The sequence below is a fragment of the Bombus vosnesenskii genome, unplaced genomic scaffold (assembly GCF_011952255.1).
Source record: "Bombus vosnesenskii isolate JDL3184/JDL3185 unplaced genomic scaffold, Bvos_JDL3184-5_v1.1 scf7180000013273, whole genome shotgun sequence".
NCBI lineage: Eukaryota > Metazoa > Arthropoda > Insecta > Hymenoptera > Apidae > Bombus > Bombus vosnesenskii.
In genome coordinates, this window is record NW_022882931.1 from 2,427,020 (window position 1) to 2,449,196 (window position 22,177).

The following is a 22,177-nucleotide window of genomic DNA, read 5'->3' on the forward strand; positions in this document are numbered from 1 at the left end:
GGATGAGTTTTCGTTATCTTCTACCATTCGACGCGGGGAAATATGTAAAATAAATAAATATGAAAGCTACTTGGTTAAGAGAAAATTATATTGCGGTTACTTCTATAATATTTGTCGACGAAATTCAGAAATTAAAGTGTAGTGAGTAAAATGAAAATACTTTCAGGAGCACTATATTTTATTATTCAACTCCAGGAAATATGATAAATATTCGTGGAAGATGTTTGATTCTGAGATATTTTCTGAAGAGATTAATAAATTACGATGCAACGAATACATCATAGATGTGCATATAAATTATTATTTTTACGAATATAATTCTATCTAATTAGAGATTTATTTCGCTTGGTAGAGATTATAGCGTGTACTATAATTTAGATATTTTGTGTGCTTTTGTATATTATACGCATTCGGAGCATATTGTAATATCTTTAAATTTCCATAAATGTATAAACATCCGCCGTCTGAACATGAATTTACTCGTTGTTTAAACAAAGCAGGTAAATTCGCTTATTATCTATGTATTTCTTAAATTATGTAATTTTCTTTATTCATCGACCAATAAACCTAAATCCATAAAAGAAGAAAAAAATGTCTACTTACAACGGATAAATATTTACTTAATATTAATTTATCGACGAACCCATAATCCTGATTATAAATGCAAATCCTCTTAAAAGATAGGATGAAAACAGCGGAGAAGCAGCTGTAATCGAAAGGTGCACCAGTTAACAGGTTGATAAAGCGGCCGAACAACTTTACCCTACCTCAGCGAAACTTTTAAATGAACAAATTCACGGCACGCTCGCAAGGCGTATGTTTTATCGCGAGCCGATGAAACTCTTTAAGCTGCATCGACGAAGATCGAACTAACTGCTGGCTCTTTGAGCACCGGCTTTAAACGAGCGAGAAAATGGATCCGGGGCAGCAACGTGGAGGCAGGAAGAAGCTGTCCCGATCGAACGGGCATTAGAAGCGGGATCGTTTGAGCGTATAAATATCGGTGAGCAGCGGGCCACGGATATTCCACGGGTCCGTGAATGTGACACGAAGGCGGCGACACGGGCAAAACAGCACGGCGGGGAACCGAGAAACCGAAAATGCTGTCTGTCGCCCGGTCATTTTTCACTTTTATACTGGTTGCCAGGATAGCCCGGGTGCGGCGAATGCATAAAAGTAGAACAAAAAGGCTGGAAGTGGAATGGGAGGGAGAGGTTAACGTGCACGCTCGACTCACCGTATCCTGTACCAGTCGTAAGATGGAAGAAGAAACCGTAGCAAATGCTTTCCGGAAACCCATTGGACCGTCAGCACGAGCGTATCGAGGCGAAATTGCGAAAGAACGAAAATAAAGATGGGTCGCAGGGATAGAAGGAGAAAGGACAGGGAAAGGAGGAAGGACAGGAAAAGGACACTGGTGGATACGTGGAAAGTGGTTCGTAGTAAGGAGGTTCATGGACGATAAGAAAGCCAAGGATTCTGTGTGCTAGTCTAACGGAAGGAAGAAACGAGGGGAGGAAGAAAGGCGAAAGGAAATGCAATAAGAACGGGTCACCGAAGGGAGTGAGAGAAGAACGACAGATCGCGGGGAAAAAAAGATGGAAGAATGGAGATAAATAAGAAAGCTGGGAGGGAAAAAAAAAATTGCGTGGCCGGAATCACGCCCTCGTTCTCGCCAGATGCAATTCTCTAAGAACGTATCGGCGACTAATTTTAGATAATGGCAGTTCGTACATTCTTCTCGGCTCCAACGATTCAGAGGAACGTTGAAAATAGGTAACAGCCGTGCACTTGCACGCGCCATTGCGTTAATCTTTGCATTTCGGAAACTGCAATGAATCAGATTCCACGAGGTAAATCGACCTAAGGGGAATGAAGAAGAAGCAATCGACCGTTTCATCTTGGAATGAGACGATGGTATTTGTATGCTGGAATCGTCGTTAATTCGCTCGTCGTCAGCGAAGTAAAATGTGTGTAAAAAGTGTCAGTGGTAGTCGATGACGGCAATGGTTCATCGGGCCAATCTGACTGCCAGCAGCATAAACAGGAAAACATTCGTTTGTTCGCGGCATCCCAGAATACATAAGGCGCAGCCACGCATGTCTACTATACGTTGGAACATCCACCCACGCGCACACACAACACACACATTGTGTGTACACGCGGGACGACTCTAAATCACGGCGTCAGAGTCGAATTAACAGTCCACAGCCTCTGGTACAGCTCGTGACGTTTGCAAACCCCCAGCCCTTTCGTTACACGCCGGACACCTCCCCCTACGAGCTGTTGGTTCGTCTAATCGATTTAACATTTTTGCTCCATTCTTGTTCACGAGTGTTTGAAAACTTTCCAATTGCTTTCTAAAATATGTGACATTCCAAAGAGATCAATCCGTGAGAAAATATATTTGGATTTTCGTATTGAAATTAGTCAGTAAGAAATAATAGTAATACACGTAGTTCAATTTTTCGGAAATTTAATAATTTATTAATGTAATTCTAAACAATAACGACCTATTAATGTCACGAAAATTCTACACGTGAGTTAACAAAACTCTTATCTACAGAATTTCGAAGTACGTTTTTACGTATCAAAATCAATTTATCAAAAATCGTGATAGAATAATTCCAATATCATATCGAGATTAATGCAAAACTCTGTACAAATGAATAGGGCATGTCGCTTGTTTTATGAAAAATTGGTTTATTAATGCAATACTAAATTGGTGTGTTTTATCCCAGTACTTATTGAAGAGATATTAAAGTTATCGAACCTGCGCATCGTCGCACTTTCGAAAATAATAACGGATAAAGCAGTCGGAAAAATAAATAATTGAGATTCCAAAGAAAATCAATTCGTCGAAAATCACGAATGAAATATCTCCAATTTCATATTGAAATTAATTGGATTCTTCTGCAGATTAATTCGTTAACGATGATAACGAGAATACCTGGCTACAGGTGTAGCTGTGACGTAATGGTGAATGTGATTTTCATGGTAAAATCGGCACATTTATAGACGGATCATCAACGACATTAGATCGACACCAACGCGCCTGACGTACCTGACCCGAATTCGATTTGCTCGGATGTTGTGCAATGCGGCTGGATTACCGGATGTGTCGAATATCGTACCATAATTTCGTCGCTCCTGTTTGTCGGATGATTCTATGGCGCTAGCACGGCGCCTGTTTGAAGGGCGGAACAAACGGCTGAAGGGGGATGTTATGAGGGATTAACCGGTCAGCCCGTGAAATGTGTCTTGGCCATTGATATTAATCCAAACGAAATTAAATCAACGGAATTAAATAAAAAGAGACGAGATATTTGATATTTATTTTATTTTGTTCGGTAACATTTACCCGCGACTTTACGCAGGATTGAATATCCCATTGAATCGTCAAAATAATCACGTCCCATATTTCAATAGAGGAGTATTTTATTGGACGTATATGCGTTACCTGTTTGTATTCAGAATTATTTATAATAGATGGAGAAAAATTCATTACGCACATCACGCAAACATACTAGAAGATAAACAATATTTTTAAATACTTTATAAATATATAATATCAATGTTTCGTACCGTTATGAAAATTCTGAAGCGGGAAATCACAAATTTTTATAACGTAAATATCGACAAGGATTTAAAGAAATTTATTTCAACGACGTATCATGTTTGCGTCACTTCCTATCGCTAATTGAAATAGACAAAAGGAATCCTCGTTTTCCTAGAATCATTAATAATAATTGATCTAAGTCACCATATTGTATTAATACAAAAGTGCGATATTACGAAACCAACCGTATCAATAATTAATAATTGCAATTATTCTGTCATTACTCCATCGAATCTATAATTTTCTAACTATTTTTAACAAATGAATAAATATTACATTTCAATTGTCAACTTGTTCCCATAAGCATCATATGGCTCGATCCTCTTCAGTAACATTTTGAGAGATATGATATGCACGTTTGTATACGTGTTCTGAATAATTTTTCTTTATAGTATAAAATTCTTCCAGGTACAGAATGATCAAAATCTTCAAAAAATAAATATCTTTTTCTGAACTCAGTAAATTTATCCTTAGAAAAATAAACGTTGCGAGATTTCACGAGGATGTGGACGAATTTTCTATATAATCCCACAATACGGTTGGTCCAACCTATCGCGATGCAATTTTCCCAGGCACTTTGCGTGGAGGACATGGTGGAATTCCGCGTATCGGTGGAACGCCACGGATCGTTATTACGGCCGCGAGAATTCGTTTTAATTGCGCGAACGATCGTGAAAGTCGATAACGCGGCAGATAGGCATACGTGTTCCGCTTTACTCGCGTAATCCGTGGCCGGGACACGTGTAGAAAGAATTGATCGAACTCGAAAATGAAGGCGAACCGTGGCTATGCTTCATCTGCCGGATAGAATGTTTCCTGGCTAAGCTAAAAATATTTTTTTCCCGCGATAACGAAAATTATATCATTCTATGATTCGTATTTATCAGGCACAACACGACTGTTCATAAATGCCGTAAGTATCTTTGGTACTTGAATTTGAAAAAAGTGTACAATTTAATGATAAATTAATTAGAGGTAGCAGTAAAGAGCTGGTGAAATGAAATATTTCTACAATATTTTTATAAGCTTTCACGATTAAGAATGCCAGTTGTATTATTACGTGTTGGGTCACAAAGATCAATTTAATCTTTCATAATCTTTTGAAAATAGTCTGGCATGTTACGATAATTATAAACATAATAATCATTATAGTTGGATTTTTCCATAATTTGGAATTAAAATATATCATATTAGAAGCAAGTATTTGGATAATAATGAATAATAACATAAATCACACGTTGCTATACACGTTGTATACATATTTTTATCTGTCGCGAATAAATAAATTAAGTATGCAAATGAAAGCGCGACGACGAAATCCCGACTAAATAATACTTTGTCATCGCGACTTGCAGCGTGTTTACAATTTCTCCGGTGGAAATGCGATCTAAAATATTACATATTATCGATCGAGCCACTGAACAAACAACCGTGTTAAAACCAAGTTATTATACAACGGTATAAAATCGCTGGATGAAGGGGTAGTTTTTCTCTGCACGTACCCTTATAATATTTCTTCTAGTGGCACATTAATATTACACCGTAGCCACGGTATTGTAACTTCATTTCTCAGCGGACGCGTATTCGTTGTAAATAATGTCATTTATTGAGTTTTTAAACGTCCCGTCTTTACAGAATTATTAATTACCAAGCATCGTTATGGGGATTTCTCGGCTATTTTAATTATCCTGCCATTAAGAACGATCGTTAAGTGAAATTTTCCGTGCAATATTAATCATAAGTCCCGACGGCTTTACTCTACTCTCTGGTCAACCTGCCACTTTTTTTCTCGCCCTTTTAATTTCGAGAAACTGTAGCTGCGGCAAGCAACACTCTCGTGTCGTGTGTTTTTATCGTCCCTTGTTAAAAGGCTGATAATCTATATAATGAATCGATTTTAACGAATGTATACCGTTGTACTGCTCATTTTTTTTTTTTTCACGTTTTCCTTCTTTTCCTTCCTCCCTCTCTTACACGACTGTGGAAAAAGAGCCATTTATCTTGAGGGTCGTTAACGTGAGAAAAATTTGGTGAGTTGGGCGGCAAGAAGGCGTGTCTTGCTTAGAACGGTTGTAAAAAAATCAACGGATCGTTGTGGATCTTTCGGTTTGGAAAGCTCGACCGAAATTGGCTGGGAATCGACGTTTAGGGGTTGTGTAAATCCGCGAAACCATAACGGGCCGGAAAACGGGAACTCCGCTCAAGTTTCGTTGGCACTTGAAACTCTGTCGAACGGTTTCTAACTACCTGAACGAGAAATCCTGGTTGTACATTCGCCTCGAAGGAGGAAACTGAGAGCAGAAACGCTTCTCTGAAATTACTTCGCCGAAAATTTCAATCCTTTAAATCGTCTTAAACAACAGGCTTCGACTGTCAGTTTCAGCAAGTCTTGTAATAATCATTAGAAAGTAGGAGGGTAAATGTTTACAAATAGAATATAAATGAATTTTCCATGAAAAATCACAATTTTTCACAGGTATAAATTTCCTATTTAACGAAAGCAAAAAAAAAACGTAGATTCAAAGATTACATTGATAAAATTGTGAAAAGGAATAGACACGAACTTCCAAGAGCTTAACGACCAAAATAATTACTTTAAAAAGAAATAAGTAAATATTTGCAAACATTAGAAATGAAGTTTCCACGAAAAGTCACGGCTTAGATGCGAGTTTTCTGTTATGTGACGATATCTAGTAATTAAAAGGAGAGGATCGTGAATATCGATTCAAAGATTTCACTGATGAAATTGTGAAGGGAGATGAACACGAAACTCAAAGCGGAACGACCAAACAAACCACGAAGACGGATTGCGGTACAAGAATTTAATACGAATACGTCACGGCCAGGTGATTTTAATATCGCGCGTGTGGTGGATAGGATAGTTTCACGTTTGCAGTTACACGTGTACCGATGCGAACGCATCGCGGCTACATGACTTCGTTAATGAAACTCTGTTAGAGAAATTCGTGGTCGTGTCTGGTTCCCTTTTGCTGGATTGAATCAATCCGCTGACAGATTGCATCGAGATAAAATAACAATGGAACGGATGAAGTTTCGTTTGCAACGGCTTAATTCCACGTGTAAATCTCAGACACGCGAGAAATATTAACTCTATTTCCTTCCTCTGTTTTCTTTGAATTCTCGCTGTTGCAGAATTTTCCTTATCCAAATTATTCGTATTTTTTCGAATCTTTGAACTTAAGAGATTACAATATCATATTTCTTCGTAGAAATAAATTTCATAAATTGTAAGCATATTTTCAGTTCGTTCATTGGAAGAATTTAATGGCGAATTATAGAGATTATCTTATCCATCGAATATACCGTAGATTTTAGTTTAGAAGAAAATCTATTTTAGAAGAAAGAAGTTTATACATTTTGTAACAAGTAATCCAATTAAAAGTTGAACTTGTCGTGTCAATTGTCCATTTATCGTGATGTTGTTGCGGCATTGCCGTACCTTTTAATGACCAGAGGATCCCATTTCCACAACTGGAGACGAGCAAACTATTAAAAGTTTGGCTTGAAATCACCGAATTTATAACTTTGCAACGACATTTTTAAAAGGAATTTTAAAATCTCATCATTATACATTTCAAGATAGTTTCAAATTAAAGCGAAGTTTTCAAAATTACAAATATTTAAAATCACATATTTCGAGATAATTTCCAGCCAAAACCAAAGTGAATTTTTAGTAAAAAAAAAAAAGTTACAAGTCTTTGATTTCGCGCGAAAGTAAAAGGAAATTTTTAATAAATCCAAACTCTGAGAAACGAAGTCTTTAACGAAATTGTTAGCAAAATCTCATCATTTCGAGGTGATTCCAAGCGAAAATCAAAATGGCTTTCTCCTTCGATGCGTTAGTTTCATGATTCCAATAAACCATGCCGATCGTCTTCAATTTCACAAGAGGAACTCGGCGTCTAGATGATTGGATACCGCGCGAAAACGCGGCGGAAATTAACACGCATCGAAACGAGCAACAAGTAAACTCTCCCCTTTCCGTAACGACCATTCTTACCCTCCTCCTATCTCACTCTCTCTTTCTTTCTCTTCCTCCTTCCTCCTCTTTCCCCGATGTATTTTATACCGAGACAATCGAGCCGAGTCGTTTAAACACTCGCGCCGCGGAGAAGATTGCGAAATGGGGCGCGGCCGGTCACCCGGATTCTCCAGTGCAATCCGAAACGTTCCGGACGACTTCTAATTAGAGCGGCTCGCCTATCTGTCTCCGGAGATCTTGCGCACCGAAAATTTCGTTTCTCTCCGTTTCGTGAAACGTGGACCGTAAGAGAAGCGAAAGAAAAGGAAAAGCATACATAAGAGATAGAAGCCATAAGGAAAGAGACGAGAAAGAGCAGTGAATCATTCTATGAGCATAAATTAGCGAGCCGTCGCAACGCCGGTTAATTAATTAAGGTAAATTGTCCTAAGCGTAAGTAACTGGCTGGCGCCTGGGTCACTCCTCTCAGGCTCGGTTCTCTCTTCTCTTCCTGGATAACCAGGACTTTCTTCGAGCTGTCTGGCTGGCTAGATGAGTTTCCGGAAGACCTGTCCTCCTTCTCTGCGGTTTCTTCTCACCGTTTGACACCACCCTTTTTGGGTCATTGTCTTTTCTCTCTTCCCTCGGGGATCGAGGGTGAAAATGTATCTTTTGGGGAAAGAGCTCTATCCTTGAGATTTATCGGCTGGAGTATCTCGTTGTCCCAAAGAAGAGGTTTATTCGCCGCGTTTATTTCACCACGACGTGATCGAACAAGCGACGGATCTCCTTTTTTGTTTGCCTCAGAGCACATGTAGTAAAGCCGGCACTTAAGTTTGAATCTAGAATGTTACATTTCGTATACAAGCGTCAGATTCGCTTTGGGATGCCTGAGAGTTTGAAATATAAGGACTCCAACTGTTGCGTGGGAGATGGAATCAATTTTAGGTTTCTGAATGTTTCATCTGCTTCTCTACGGCCCTTGTTAGCTTTGTTTTTATGATACCTGCGTGGAAAGTTAGATATTTCTGTGTTATTCTTATAATGTATATTACATTTAGGGGTTCAGAGGAAAAGTGATCAAATTTTTTATTCGAAGAAACTATGGACGATATTAAACACCAACACAGTTACATTTGTAGATACATTTTATGAATACATTATATTATACGAAACATTTTGAAATTTCATTAGCAATATAATGAGAAATGACTATTATGATTATATTAGTAAAATTTGAAACCAATTCGAAAATTGTGCATCGAAACTACAATTATCCATTATATTAATAAGCTTCGATATCCAGTGGGACCATCTTTAATCTTATTACATATTTAAATGGCTATTAATGCTGTATACTAATATTTTACTAAATGTAATTTCTATATGCACTTTCAGATTGGTTTCACGAACGTAATTATAACAATCGTGTTTCATTAGAATGCTAATGGCATTTAAAATGTTTCATATAACACGCATAATATAAACATTAAAAGTTTTCTATGGTAGTAGTTCAAAAACTTTCATGAGCCATTCTGTATGCTTAAACGTCAAAATATATTATTCTGTGCACTCGTACAGATTTGCAAATTCGTTATAAAATCCTCTTCAGCGAAATAAATTCGCTTGAAACTCACTATATACATCGACGCATTTGATACCAGTTCCTCCTCAAACAACACATTGCAGCATTGATTTTTCAACGGTTACCTCGTTACGTCTAATTACCTAAACTGTGTAAGTCCAAAACGTATGCAGAATGCGACATACAACGGGTAAACATAGAAATAATTATTGTTACGAACGTTTGAACGTTGCGTGCGAACGTGCCCTGTGAACGTGTAAACGTGGCCCGCGAAACTACGGACGTAGCGAACATGCGAACGTGCGAATCTGATCTGTGAATCTGATCTGTGAACGTTGCATTGCAAACCAACGAGCGTGATGAGCGAATTTTGATTTTTGCCCCGAATCCTCGTTCAAATGCCGCGCTGTGCGACCATACCAAGGTTCAGCTCAAACCAAGCGTGGCTTTCGCAGCTTTTGCACTTTGTAGCTTGCGATTGGTAGTTTCTCTAAAGACGATTCTGGAAGAACACGCTGATCGAGCGTATCTCGATCCCGCGCCCATGAGAGCCGTGTCTGTAAGAGCCTCATAATGGCTGCAGACACGCAAATGAACATATGACGAAAAATGAAAAAATGTACGACGATTCGAAATTATCCTTCAAATGTTCATTCGGCGAACGAACATCCGTGTCGCGACAAGGGGTAAACACAATAATTAAGCAACGTCGAATTATTTGTTTGTCAGATTAATTTGCACTACGATCACGAGCTTGACATTCTGCACGCCAAGAAAAAAAGAAGAAAGGACAAAAAATGGAAAATAAAAAGAAAGAAGAGAGAAAAGTGAGAAAGCGTTTTGCGAATGCAAACAACGCAAAGTATGCGTGAGTACGATTAAGAGCGGACAGGTTCGAGGGTTGGAGACCTCGAGGTCAGACCAGTCAGCAACGTTAATTGCTTTCCTACTCGCAGTAACATGATATTACTGACATTCTGCGAAACGTTTATGTACACAAGCAAATAAAAATTTCCTTCTTGGCTCTTCGTATAATATTGAAACGAAATAAGAAATTTAGCTGGAAGGAAGAGTGGCAAAGCTAAAGGGATATTACTAAAACATAGGATAGTCGATGAAACTCGGTTGTTAAAATTCTCGTATGCGGTTTGGTACTCCGGGGGTTATGTATTAAATTTATTACTACGGCGAAGTTTTCGCAAACAACCACGGAAAAATTAAATATGTAACGGCCAAGGAACTTTTCACCGAACTAATTTCCCTAAACTGACACGGATAAGAGCTGGCTAACGTTTTCGACGCGCGCTGTTACATTATTTACGTATAAATAGTTGTGTCGCTGTTAGGGGAGACAACTCGGTTTTTCTGAATTTCAAGCAACCCCCACGGGGTGTCCTGTTCCTCCGCCGAGCAGCGCCGAACCTGCCGCAGGAATTATTTAACTTTTAAATTTATTAATTTACATTTTTTCCCATCGCTTATGTCCGCGATTCTAAGTGAAACCGTGTTTTTAAACGGAACTGTTATTTCAAGGCAAATTAAAATAACCTTCCTCCTTTTTCACCTCTTTGTCCCCGCCGCTCTTTGCCGAAATCGATGCGAATTTTTAAACTAGAAACCGTATTCAGAACAAACTAGGTCTTTGCAGAAACGTGTTGATTTGATAATTAAAGAAATCTCGCCTCAAAAGACCCACAATCGTATGATTATTTACGCAACCATTCCGGAGCGCTGCTTTAGCTCAGTGTTCTCGCTTGAAAACGACGAAACCAGGCTCAGACGCAACTGTTTATGCTACTGAAGCCAGATGTTTGGTTCGCAGATCGGCTCGAATGTGTTACTTCATTCGAAAAAGCAACTAATATCTCATGCTGTGTCCGTTTCGTGCGGGTAAATACTACTTACTATCCGCTAGAACCGTCAACTAACGCAAAATATTTTGTAAAACTACGTCTTTCTTAATCGCTTCACTTATAACATCGAGTCACACTCGTGACACAAACTGTAATCCTTATTCACTAATGCTAGCTTGTATTCTTGTGACGAAGTTCACTTTAAACTCCAACTTTGGTTCGCAGATTAAGGATTATTAAATACAAATTATATAGAACTATTGAGATATGTATAATTTTGTGTGCTAGATTAGATTAGCCGCGTAGTAGTGACACACGTATGTGAATATGATTGTATGGAAGTATGTGTGTGCACAGCGTCTCGAAAAACAGATGAATGCAACAGTTCCATTGGAGGTGTGATATGGAAGATGGTGAGACAAAGAGAGTGCTGAGACGCGTGCAAATGTATATCGACGAAGATCCTGCAAATCGTATATTAAATAAATCTAAAACTATTTTGATAAGAATTCCAAGTGTAATCTTAGTGTTCCTTTACTTTTATTTCGGCAATTAAGATCCACAATTCTCAACAAGAACAGCTGGACATTACGTCACTTGTAGACTGTAAAGGTTTCTTCATTCCTGGCAAGTTTATGCAAAAGTGAACGTAATGCACGTATAATAATTTATATATATAATAAAATAAGATATTTAAGATAAGACAACATATAAAATATTTGAGATTAGATACTTGTAGCACTCATGGATGAAATTCCATTTCATTATACAAACTCATAAGTATATGAAAAATTATACAGCCGAAGCTATAAAATCATAAAGCAATACATATTAGTTTCTACTTTAGATATCTAAGTTTCTCAATAAACCTCTCGGAATCATCGAATTACACCAGACTTTAATTTAAGAAAGAAACTCTTACTTTCGCCAAAATAGAAATGTTATCTTTTTCTCAAAGTCTTATCTGTTTCTAGTTCAACTGGATCGAACGACCAAGGATTAAAGAGAAAAAGAAGGAGGAAGCAAAAGACAGTTTTCGGTCAGCCAAAGTTCTGGTTTAATTAAAACCTACTGGTACGATTACTGGTCTCATTCTGCGAACGATTTCATTCGATTTTATCTTTTAATTATGCTCGACGATACAAAGCACCGTTCTAGTTGGATCGCTCGAACGTGTAGAACGCGAGAAACGAACGAAAGGAAGGGGGATAAGAAGAAATCGTCGGGCGTGTTTTCTCTGACACAGATTTAACGGAAGTACTTATGCAGCCCGGCACATTTGGAATTGGCTACGCTGCGGTCGCGAGCCTGGGCGGACGTTTATGGCAACACGTGCGTGTCATAAAGAGGGTGTTTCCTCGAAAAAAACATGGAAACGTAGACGGACACGCAGGCGATTCTATTTCGAAAATATATTCATCCACGATACACGTCACTCATGTTCTTTAAACCTTTTTTCCAGCGAAAGGACAAAAATTTCACTCGAGGTGAAATAAAAATCATTGGGAATGATCAAACTTTTGAGCATTAAGGCAATGTTTTATTATTCTTCAAAATTAAATTAAATTGAATTGAATTCGTTCCTGATTCTTTCTCAAGTTTTCTTATCCAACAAGAAAAACGATTTATTTTGGAGAAATCAAAGTCTTTAATAAAACATCAATTTAATTCCACTCTGAAGTCGTTAAATAATTTCACAAACTACGATTTCACTGTACATTGTTCTCCAAAATCAATTCTCAGTGTTTAATTTGCTATCTATAAGAAGATTTATTATATATCGAAAAATTTAAGAAACAGGAAAAATATACTAGTTTTCTTATCAGAGTTACCAGGGCCAAGAAAAATATTTCTCATTGATAATAATTTGTTGCAGAAAGAATAATAGCAGGCGAAAGAATTCCGTGCAAGCGAAGGTGAGACAGTTCGAGACAATGGAGTTTTTAAGCAAACATTCAATTTCACAGTCGACCGCATGACGAAATTATCAAAATTGTAACAATGCAGCGGGAGAGGCGCAATGACGAAGAATCACGCGACAGTCAAAGGTGGGGTAACAGAATGACGTCCACGTAATAGAATATAGCAGCAGAAATTTAATTTTACCTTACAAATCCTCGGTCCGCGGTTTGTGTAGACAATTACGAGGTAATTGTTAATACGACTTGCCATTTGCGCCAGGGGCAACGCGTTTAAATTCTCGCATTCGTTTCATTCGTTTTCCCTTTGCTTGGCAAAACGTTGGGTCTCAATAATCGCGGTCGATTTAAACACTTCGACAAAATTTATTGAGCATACAGATACATTCAAGGCTAAAGCTATTTTTAAAGAAACCATCCATCGTATTGTTTTACAGTTTGGTAATGGTTCAATTTAAATTCCCAAACTTTGGAATTTTCGTGTGAATTTATAAATGTATATTTTTTCATTTTCAAGTGGAAAACTAAAATCAGTCGTTCTACAGTCTGGAAATAGAGCAATTTGAATTTCCAGACTTAATTTTCAAACGTGAAACTACAATTCATCATATTGTTTTTCCATTTAAAAAAAATAGTCGAGTGAAAACTGTCAAATTCTGCTAGTATGTTCATCTCCTAAAATAAACTTTTTCAATTATCAAACTGAACTCTTCTAAACGTGAGCTATCAAACATTTCGCTATTGAAATTTAATTCCAATTAATTTCAGTATCGCGCGTGGAATAATTCTGGTAACTGGATTGGTATCTATTTTTAGAAGAAAGGCCTGCTGCATTGTTCTACAGTTAGAAAACGGATCAGCGGAGCAAGGAGAAAATTTTCGATTGATCGGCAAACGGTTCCCATTGGTCGAAGGGGCGACCAGTTTTCGGACGGTCGTGTGTAGAGCTCGTTAACGCGTTCGCGTTCAATCGAATTGAACGGATCGGGCACAACGTCGATTAAAATTCTCTACATTAATTATCGGGCGTTAGATTGGAACGTGAAACGTAGTTAATTGACGGAGAATGAAATTTCGATGATTGCGACGCGGATTGCCGTCGCCTGGTGACAAAATCGATCCCGACAGAAAAATATGGAAACGACGTTCCATCCTGTCATTTGAATATCGTCGATCTAAATTTACGGAGCATGAGGTCACTTGCAATTTGGTGACTATCTTCTTCGCTTAACAGCCTTGCAATTTCATCACAGAAGAAAAACAAGATAACGTGATTTACGTCGATCTTCTGACTTTAATGTTACTCCACGATTAAACAGGAGGATTTTAATGTGACACCACATTTCAGGATAAAAATAGTCTCTTAAGTTAAAAAATATCAGTCTTTTAAAAATATTTGGTAAGTTGATAAATTCTTATAGATGCCATGGTATAATTATTAAAACAAGAAATATTTTAATATCTTGCATATTTTACTATTATTACGAACAATATTTTTCAAGTTTTGAAGCGTATAGAAATACACGTTAGCTCCAAAATTAAATGAAAAAATAATTTTGATACTAAAAGGTTTGACCTATCATCTTCTTCACTCTTATTCTTTAATTGGCACGATTAATAAATAATAGTATGTTTAGAAACTGTTAGAGAGCTCGTGCATTCGCTTGGAAATAAGTTCAATTCGTTTAAGCTCTAGTAACTCGACTAATCTGAAGATTTCAAAATTAATAGACGTTCGTCCGTGATTTAAATTCGTATCGTAGAAATATTTTCATACGTGAAAGATATATTTAACACGAGAATAGCTCGATTATTCTCAAAACACAATTATTGGCCGAATATTTTCTTCCCTTTGTTATTGTTACGTAAACAGATACTATCATCGCGATGGTAAAAAAGAAAAAAAACATTTTTGTCGTTCTAAAATTGACTCGTCACTGAAAAGATGCTCAGACTTAAAAGAATTCTTAAAAAGATGGAGATGGCGACGCCTAGACGGCGCAGAGGAGATTTGCGGGGAAAGTTTGGCAAAATTGAGACGACGCGAACGCTTGATAAACGTATCGTGATTTATGCGGTTCATTTCTCAGGTGGGATTGTCAGAGTTCATATCGTGGAACGAACGCTGGGAACTTTCCACTATTTCCGTGTCGACAATTCGCATCTCGCCGCTCCATTCTTCTTTTCGTTTTTCTTCCTTCTCTTCGAGCAGAAAACGCGACGTTGCTACCATTCTTCGAATACATTCCTCTTTCTGTTACATTACTATTAATTTATACGTCCATTTGAAAAAAAAAAGGTGAATATGAAAGAAAAAAGGATAGACAGAGTTCAATGGAGTAAAATAGTGGAGTGAAATGGAAAGATATCAAATAATATTCATTTTAAACTTCAATGACATAGAGGTATGAAAACGTTGATACTAATAAAACCAATGAGGCTGATAAAAACGTGTATCAAATTTCGTATAACATAATAATTCACTCAGAGAAATATCAAAAATCATGAAGCTGAAACGCGTATGATTCAGAATCGGGATCACGATCACGTTAGCCGGCCAATTATTTCAAACGATTTTAAGAGGTTTTTTTTATCAAATACGAAGCTCTCTTTAGCTCGTAACTGTCGGAGTAGCGAGTGAAATTTCAACCAGCCACCAATGTATCGACAAGATATCGACCGCGAACGCGAATTCCGAAACGGTGCACAGTTTCTCTCTCTCTCTCTCGCTGTAGCCTTCTTTTTATTTTTTTAATTTTTTTTTTTTTTTTTGTCTTTCATTGAAAAGGAACAGCTTCTCGGTGAGAATATGATAAAGAGAAAGATAGGAAAAGGGTCGGGTAACGAAGCGAAAAAGAGAGTAAGGTGACGATCGAATACCAACCGGAGAGAATCGTGACAGGCAGCAAGGCGCAGATGCCCAAATACACCAGCAACACTGTCCAAGTGTGACGCGGCTCCTGGCAGAAGTCCAGCTTTTTCCCGCTCGGTAGGCCACCGATTCTTGGCCCCTTCATCGTGCCTCGTGCCGCATAGTTTTCGCCTCGGCCACGTAAACGCGAGCAACACGACCGGATTACGGGCCGGCCGATTTAATAATGCCTCCTCCACCAGCGTCGACTTCCTTCCTTCCTTTCTTCCTTCTCGTCTTCCTTCCCTGTTGTCGCGTGACGAGGGATTTCGCAACCAACTGAAAACGGACCAACTTTCCGCCACTAACATTCCACCGTGTACTGCCTCGAACACACGTACACGCGCGAAGTGACTCGTTTTCTTGGTGCACCCTCACATCGTGGACACTTGATGCTCGAACGAACACTTTGCACGAACACTATATGTAGTACACTATATATAGATTGTACACGGCCGAGCTTTGTCGCACGAAGAGACGCTATTTACCTTTTTCTTTATTTATGAAAGCCAAAAAAAAGTTTGTTCGCTTGTCGCTGTGAAGAAGATGAACGAGAATAACAGATAAAATCTCGAAGCAGATCCGATGGATTTGTGTATCTGCATGTGCGAGAGAGTATGAGAAAGTATGAGTGTACGCTTGGCACGTGACGTTTTTGCGATGGCTCCGTGCAAAACTCGAGATAAGAGCTCATTTACCTAAGGATGTGCTCCGAGACTAAAAGTTCCTGAATATAGCTTGCCCGAGAATCCAGAAGCTTCCTTCGAGACTCCTTTACAAGAACGACGCGTGGCTTCTACCAAAGTGATAGTTTTTAACTGCATTTTTATCTCTTAATAACGTGCCTGGCGTAGTGCTGCCTGTTACCACGGTATCTCGACGAGATAGAGGCTCGGTACGAGACTTTCGATTAGATTGCAGCTTCTGGAAAATGAAAATCATCGGCGAAATTAATGGGACACCACGTTTTTCGTTGAAATACTGGGCGAGAGAATTTTTTATTCTTAGATTCTTGGTGGTTGTAAAAACGACACACAGCAGCAGGATGTTTGAATATAAAATACGAGCTGTTTGAGTTTAATACGCGGCGAATAGCGTAAGGTTAATTGAATCTAAACGTCTGTAGCGAAAATTGAATGATAATACCGCAAGAATAATCCGGGGACAGAGTTTGATGTAATAGTGCCACGGAGATTTGCTGACACGAATCATTCATATTAATTTTCTAAGTATAGAAAAATTGAAACACTTCGTCCTTATTGTATCGAATAAAAATATACGACTATAAAATAGTCCTCAAATAAAAGATAAAATAATTCGGTCTAAAATTTTACTCACTGCTATCGAACGATATAACGAGTACAATTTTACGTCCCCAACTTGTCACAAACAAAAGTAACTGTCACACGCACATTCTGAATGTAAAAGAGCTAAAACACTTTGTCTGTATCTTCAGTTTCCAATAAAAGCACTTAACTGTGAAGCAACTTCAAACGATAGGAAAATTCAAGAATCCAATAAATCTCTTTCTCTCAACAACTCAACAAACTAACGACTAGATTTCTATCTCTGATTTATCAGAAACGCAAATGACTACTTTCCACGTGCGACCATTACTCACCCCCCTAAAACATAATCCACCAATGAAAAACCAATATTCTAAACATATGTAGAAATCGTTCCGTGTTCTCTCTTCTTCGACAAAAACATTCGATTATAATGTAAATTTTCTCAAAAAAAAAAAAAAAAAAAACAAATAGAAGAATCTAATCTTGAGACTCTCGCCTACAATTCAACGAGCCAACGATACAAAGTTTCATCCCCAATTTTTTATGGACAAAAGCAACTACAACCTACGTGTATGTGTGAACTTACAACCCCTTTAAAAGTGATCAGGCAACGAGAATAACCGAACGAGGGTTTCGTCTCGTCAACAGAACGGAACCAAGTCGACCTGGCCTTTGAGACATCAAGATAAACCTGCTTGGAGTACCATTATCGCCTTGGGAAACGGCGTAACCCATTTCCTCGATATCCATAAATTAATCCGATCGTCGGGATCCTTATGCATTTATTGCCGTCACGTTAAGTGGCAGGGTACGCCGTGAAAACACAGTTTACCGGCGGATCAACTCGTCCGGATTCGAGCTAAAGCGAATCCAAGTAGGTAATTACATCGTCTTAATTAATTCTTCAGACTGTCGGCGGACGGCAGTCGGTCCTTTCCCCCTCGTGTTGGTGGCACGAACACGATCATGGGGCGACGACGACTTGTCACGTCGTGAGGACGAGGTAGAGTTATTCGCCGGAGAATAGAACGTTTCTTCGGGGCGAGGAACATTAAATTGCACGTGCAGCACGATTGCACGAGGGTACGGCAAGACACGCTACGATTTTGTGCGTGACTACTAGGGGATGAAAGCAGAAAAAGAGAGACCGTGTGATAAATCTTAATGATCGAACGTTTTCCTTTGCTTTTTTGGTTCTGTTATCCGTTTGATGTGATTTCTTTTTCCTTCTTTCGACAGAAAATCATTCATTTATTAAGGAATGGATTATAACTTCTTCTGTTTCTAATTTTTGTTCGGTTTGCAGTATTGAAACTGATTTTTCTTTTTTTACCTTCGAAATTACGGGGATACATTGCCATTATTTCTTCATCTTTCTATAATTGTACGAAGTTTAATGAAATTTAAGTGCTTCAGGTAGGAGAGATATATTATTTTCTTTTTTAATCGTGAATTTCTCCTTGAGTCTCTGATTTATATAAAATACTTTTTTTCAGTACATTTTTTTAATTTAATCAAAATAATAAGTTTATTTACATTTTTCAGCAATGATACGTTTACTGAATATTTACGTATACTGGTTGTTTCATTATATTTACTCGGTTTTTAATGGATGAAAAAGACAATGAAAATTATTTTTCTGATCATTGATCCGTTTATGGAAGGGAGAGTGGAACGAAAAGGGCACTTTAATCGTTACTGGTAAATATAATTTATCGCGTTGTTTATCACGCGAACGTTCAGTCGTAAAAAGAATTAAACGACGTTTCACGAGGCGGAAACTCGTGATTTTAAGTAGAACACGTCGAATAGTAAAAATTGCCCTGAAAATTGGGTGGGAAGTGGAAAGCTCTGTAACACGCCACGATGGCGCAATTTTTCCATCAAGTTGCTATAAATACAGTCATTTGTCGTTCATCAAGTACATGTAGCCATGCTCTGGTATCCGATAAATCATCATTGATTTAAAATGTTCCGGCGAAAAAGTACGATGTACTCTGCGATAAAATTTGATTTACTGCATCAAAGAATGTGATGCCTCCCTGTGGCTTATCGTGTGTCTTATATTTATTTTAGAACGTCGTCAGGAAAATTACTTATAGCTAGTTGGATCTCGACACCGTCTGGGGACATCGGTGGATCAATTTTTGAAGCGCGCCATGAAGCCGACGGGGAGGATCGCTACTAAGAACAATGACGATGCTGATGCGAGACATTCAGTCGTAAATTATCCCTGCAAGGTATTATTAATTAATAGCCTTGTTAAGTCGCGTCGCGCCGTGCCAAGAGGTGCCACAAATTGGACACCCCAATAAGGGACTGTATCTACTGACATTTTCTGTATTATTTAATTCCTTTAAAAAATTATAAGAAGACACAGTAAAATAAGACCTTGGACGTAGAACTTCAGCAACCCTTCGCTCTCCAGTATTTGTTTTCTGAGAATAGAAATATAATTGAATATGTACAGTGGCTACAAAATATGTTTGCACATACGTTATATTACAAATGTATATTATATCACAAATGTTTGCAGATATTTTTCAATGAAGTATCTTTTTATCAGTTTCTGCATTTTATTTTCATAGTGTGAAATTTTTGTATTTGCAAATTAATTAACGCTGAGTGAAATTAGTATGTAAATGCTGTAATAAACGTACTTTATTTTTGTGGAAATACTGTTTGTTGCCGCTGTACATCGAACTGTGTTTTCCAACAATGACGTCTTATTGTACATCACTGTACAATTTTTTATAAACCTAATACAACTATGTTAGAACGAAAGTTTTAAGAGATAGCAGGCGAATTTCTCGGCATGGTTAATGCAATTCAGGAAGAAAAATTCGCATAGATCTACGTCTCTGGAAGATCGCGTTTAAAACCGACGAACCGGTAGTTGAAGATATCCGAAGACAAAAAGGAGGATGGAAATTACGCGTCGCACAGGTGTGCACTGTGGAACATAAAGCTCGGAAACACGTAAATCGCGCGGTAGTGTGCGGAACTTGCATCCTGGATGTCGTCTGCGCGTATTCTCGCGTAGACGTATGAACGCGCGAACTACGACCACGCTGGGAGTAACGAAATTTTCAAGAATGACCAAATTAAAATGCAAAGGCTTGTACGCTGCGCTGGCTAGTTTCTTACCCCTGGGATAGAGAGAAAAAATTCGAATTGGAAACTAATGTCTTGGCATAAATTCGGCAAAAATTGACAAAAGTTAAGGAACACGATAGTCAACTTGCAGAGTGTCTGTTGAGTTTTGTTTGAATTAATCAATTCGTATACATTCAACTCGAAACCATTTTATCAATGTGAACTTGTTATTTCGTCTGATTTAATATATTCCATTGAATTTTCTGCGATGTTATTCCTCAACTTGACAGACGAAATAAATAATAGAATGAAAAGTGAAAGAAACAACGATCTGCTTATCTTAAAAATCAAAAGAATTTTAAAAATCCGTTCGCCAGATAATTTAAATTCAAATAATTTCCAACCAACTAAACTTATATGAAACTTTATCAGCTAAAACAACTTCACTAACAAACTAAACAAGACTTTAAAAACTGGTACCATTAAAAAAAAAAAAAAACGAAACGATTCAAATTTCAGCGTGCAGATATACGATCGACTGGCAAACAGACACCAAGCAAGGGCTCTTCTGAAATCAGAATAAACGTGGTTCAACGGAAAAAAAAGCGTCGAGGGTCGAGTGAACCGTCGTTTTCGCGGAACGGCATATCCATTCGAACGACTGTTCGTCAGGAGCTGTCAAATCTCACGAAATCTCCTTTCGGTCGCTATTTATAGTGAGTTCTGGTTGACGGTAGGAGCTCCGTTCCACTGGCGGTTCGCGCGTGCATCGTTTTGCATTAGCCCTCTCGCTTCTTCCAGAGCCTCCTCTTTACTCCTTCCGTGTGTCGCGTCTTTCGAGTAACGGAGCGAGTGCAAAACCCTTCTTTCTGTCCGGGCGTACACATAATTACCAAAGTTAATTAGGGCTTTGGAGATGAAAGAGAGTGAGAACGAAGAGCTTGGATGGTGACGCGACCAGGATGTATTAGCGAGCGGAAAGAAGGCAAGGGTAGCATCAAAACGTTGTGAAACGAGCGAAACCGAGCGAGCAAGAATGAAAAAGAGTTTCCCTCGATTTGTGGTTCGTATAATTTATACGGGAGGGAAACTGTACTTCCTGGAATCAGAGAACCCTTAAGAGAACATGAAAAATACAGAATAATCCTTCAAGTCTGCTCATCCAATCGTTCTCCTGAGGTGACCCGAGATGAATGGTATGTTCTAATAAATGTTATTGAAACATAGTTTTTAACTGTTTAGTTTTGGTATTCGATATAATTTTACCACCTGCCGTGTATTCTACGAGATATCTGAGGAAATACAGACGCGAAGAAGAAGCGAAAAAAGACAGTAGGTCGCAAATTCGAATAAAAATGTTCCACAATTTGATTGTCATTTAAGAATGAGCTTAGGAAAAAAGATGTACGCTCGCTATCAAGACACGATCAAGTTAGAATCTGAAGAAAACACTCTAAAACATGTACGGTACTGAGGAATCTGTATATTGTGAAGAAAAGGAGAACATTATCCTACACTGCAGGAAATGTATATTACAAAGAAAAGTTCAATGTAAGTACAATTTAATGGTCAATGAATCAATAATAAATAAAAAATAATAAGATTATAACAAAGTGTGATTTCTGCCTCTTATGTTGCACACTTTTAATAAAATTCAAACGAGCGGTTGGCGCGACGTCAAATGATAAAAATAAAAGAATAATTCAATTTATTTTCCTCTTTCTTTTATTTTCCTTTTCTATAGAATGCCGGTCGGTCGAAGCACATGGAAAGCGCGGTAAAATTGTGCGAACGGAAACGAAATACCATTGAAAGTTGCTGCACTTGGCGTCATTCTATTTCCCAGACGGAAAAATGGAAGGGGCGCGCAAGGGGTGGCCTCGCTGTCCGTCCAACCGTGTAAATTTCACTTTTATTCGCGAA

The 22,177-nt window shown here is 38.1% G+C and overlaps 1 protein-coding gene across 3 annotated transcripts in view; it reads right to left on the reverse strand.

Moving 5' to 3' along the window:
• LOC117231593 overlaps positions 1-16,241 on the reverse strand; it is a 109,566-nt gene extending 93,325 nt beyond the window's left edge. For all 3 annotated transcript variants that reach the window (XM_033490173.1, XM_033490171.1, XM_033490172.1), the window contains exon 1: positions 15,843-16,241. In XM_033490173.1, the coding sequence (XP_033346064.1) occupies positions 15,843-15,975 (133 nt within the window). In that variant the 5' untranslated portion in view covers positions 15,976-16,241. The remainder of the gene's footprint in view (positions 1-15,842) is intronic.
• Between the last annotated feature and the right edge of the window lie 5,936 nt (positions 16,242-22,177).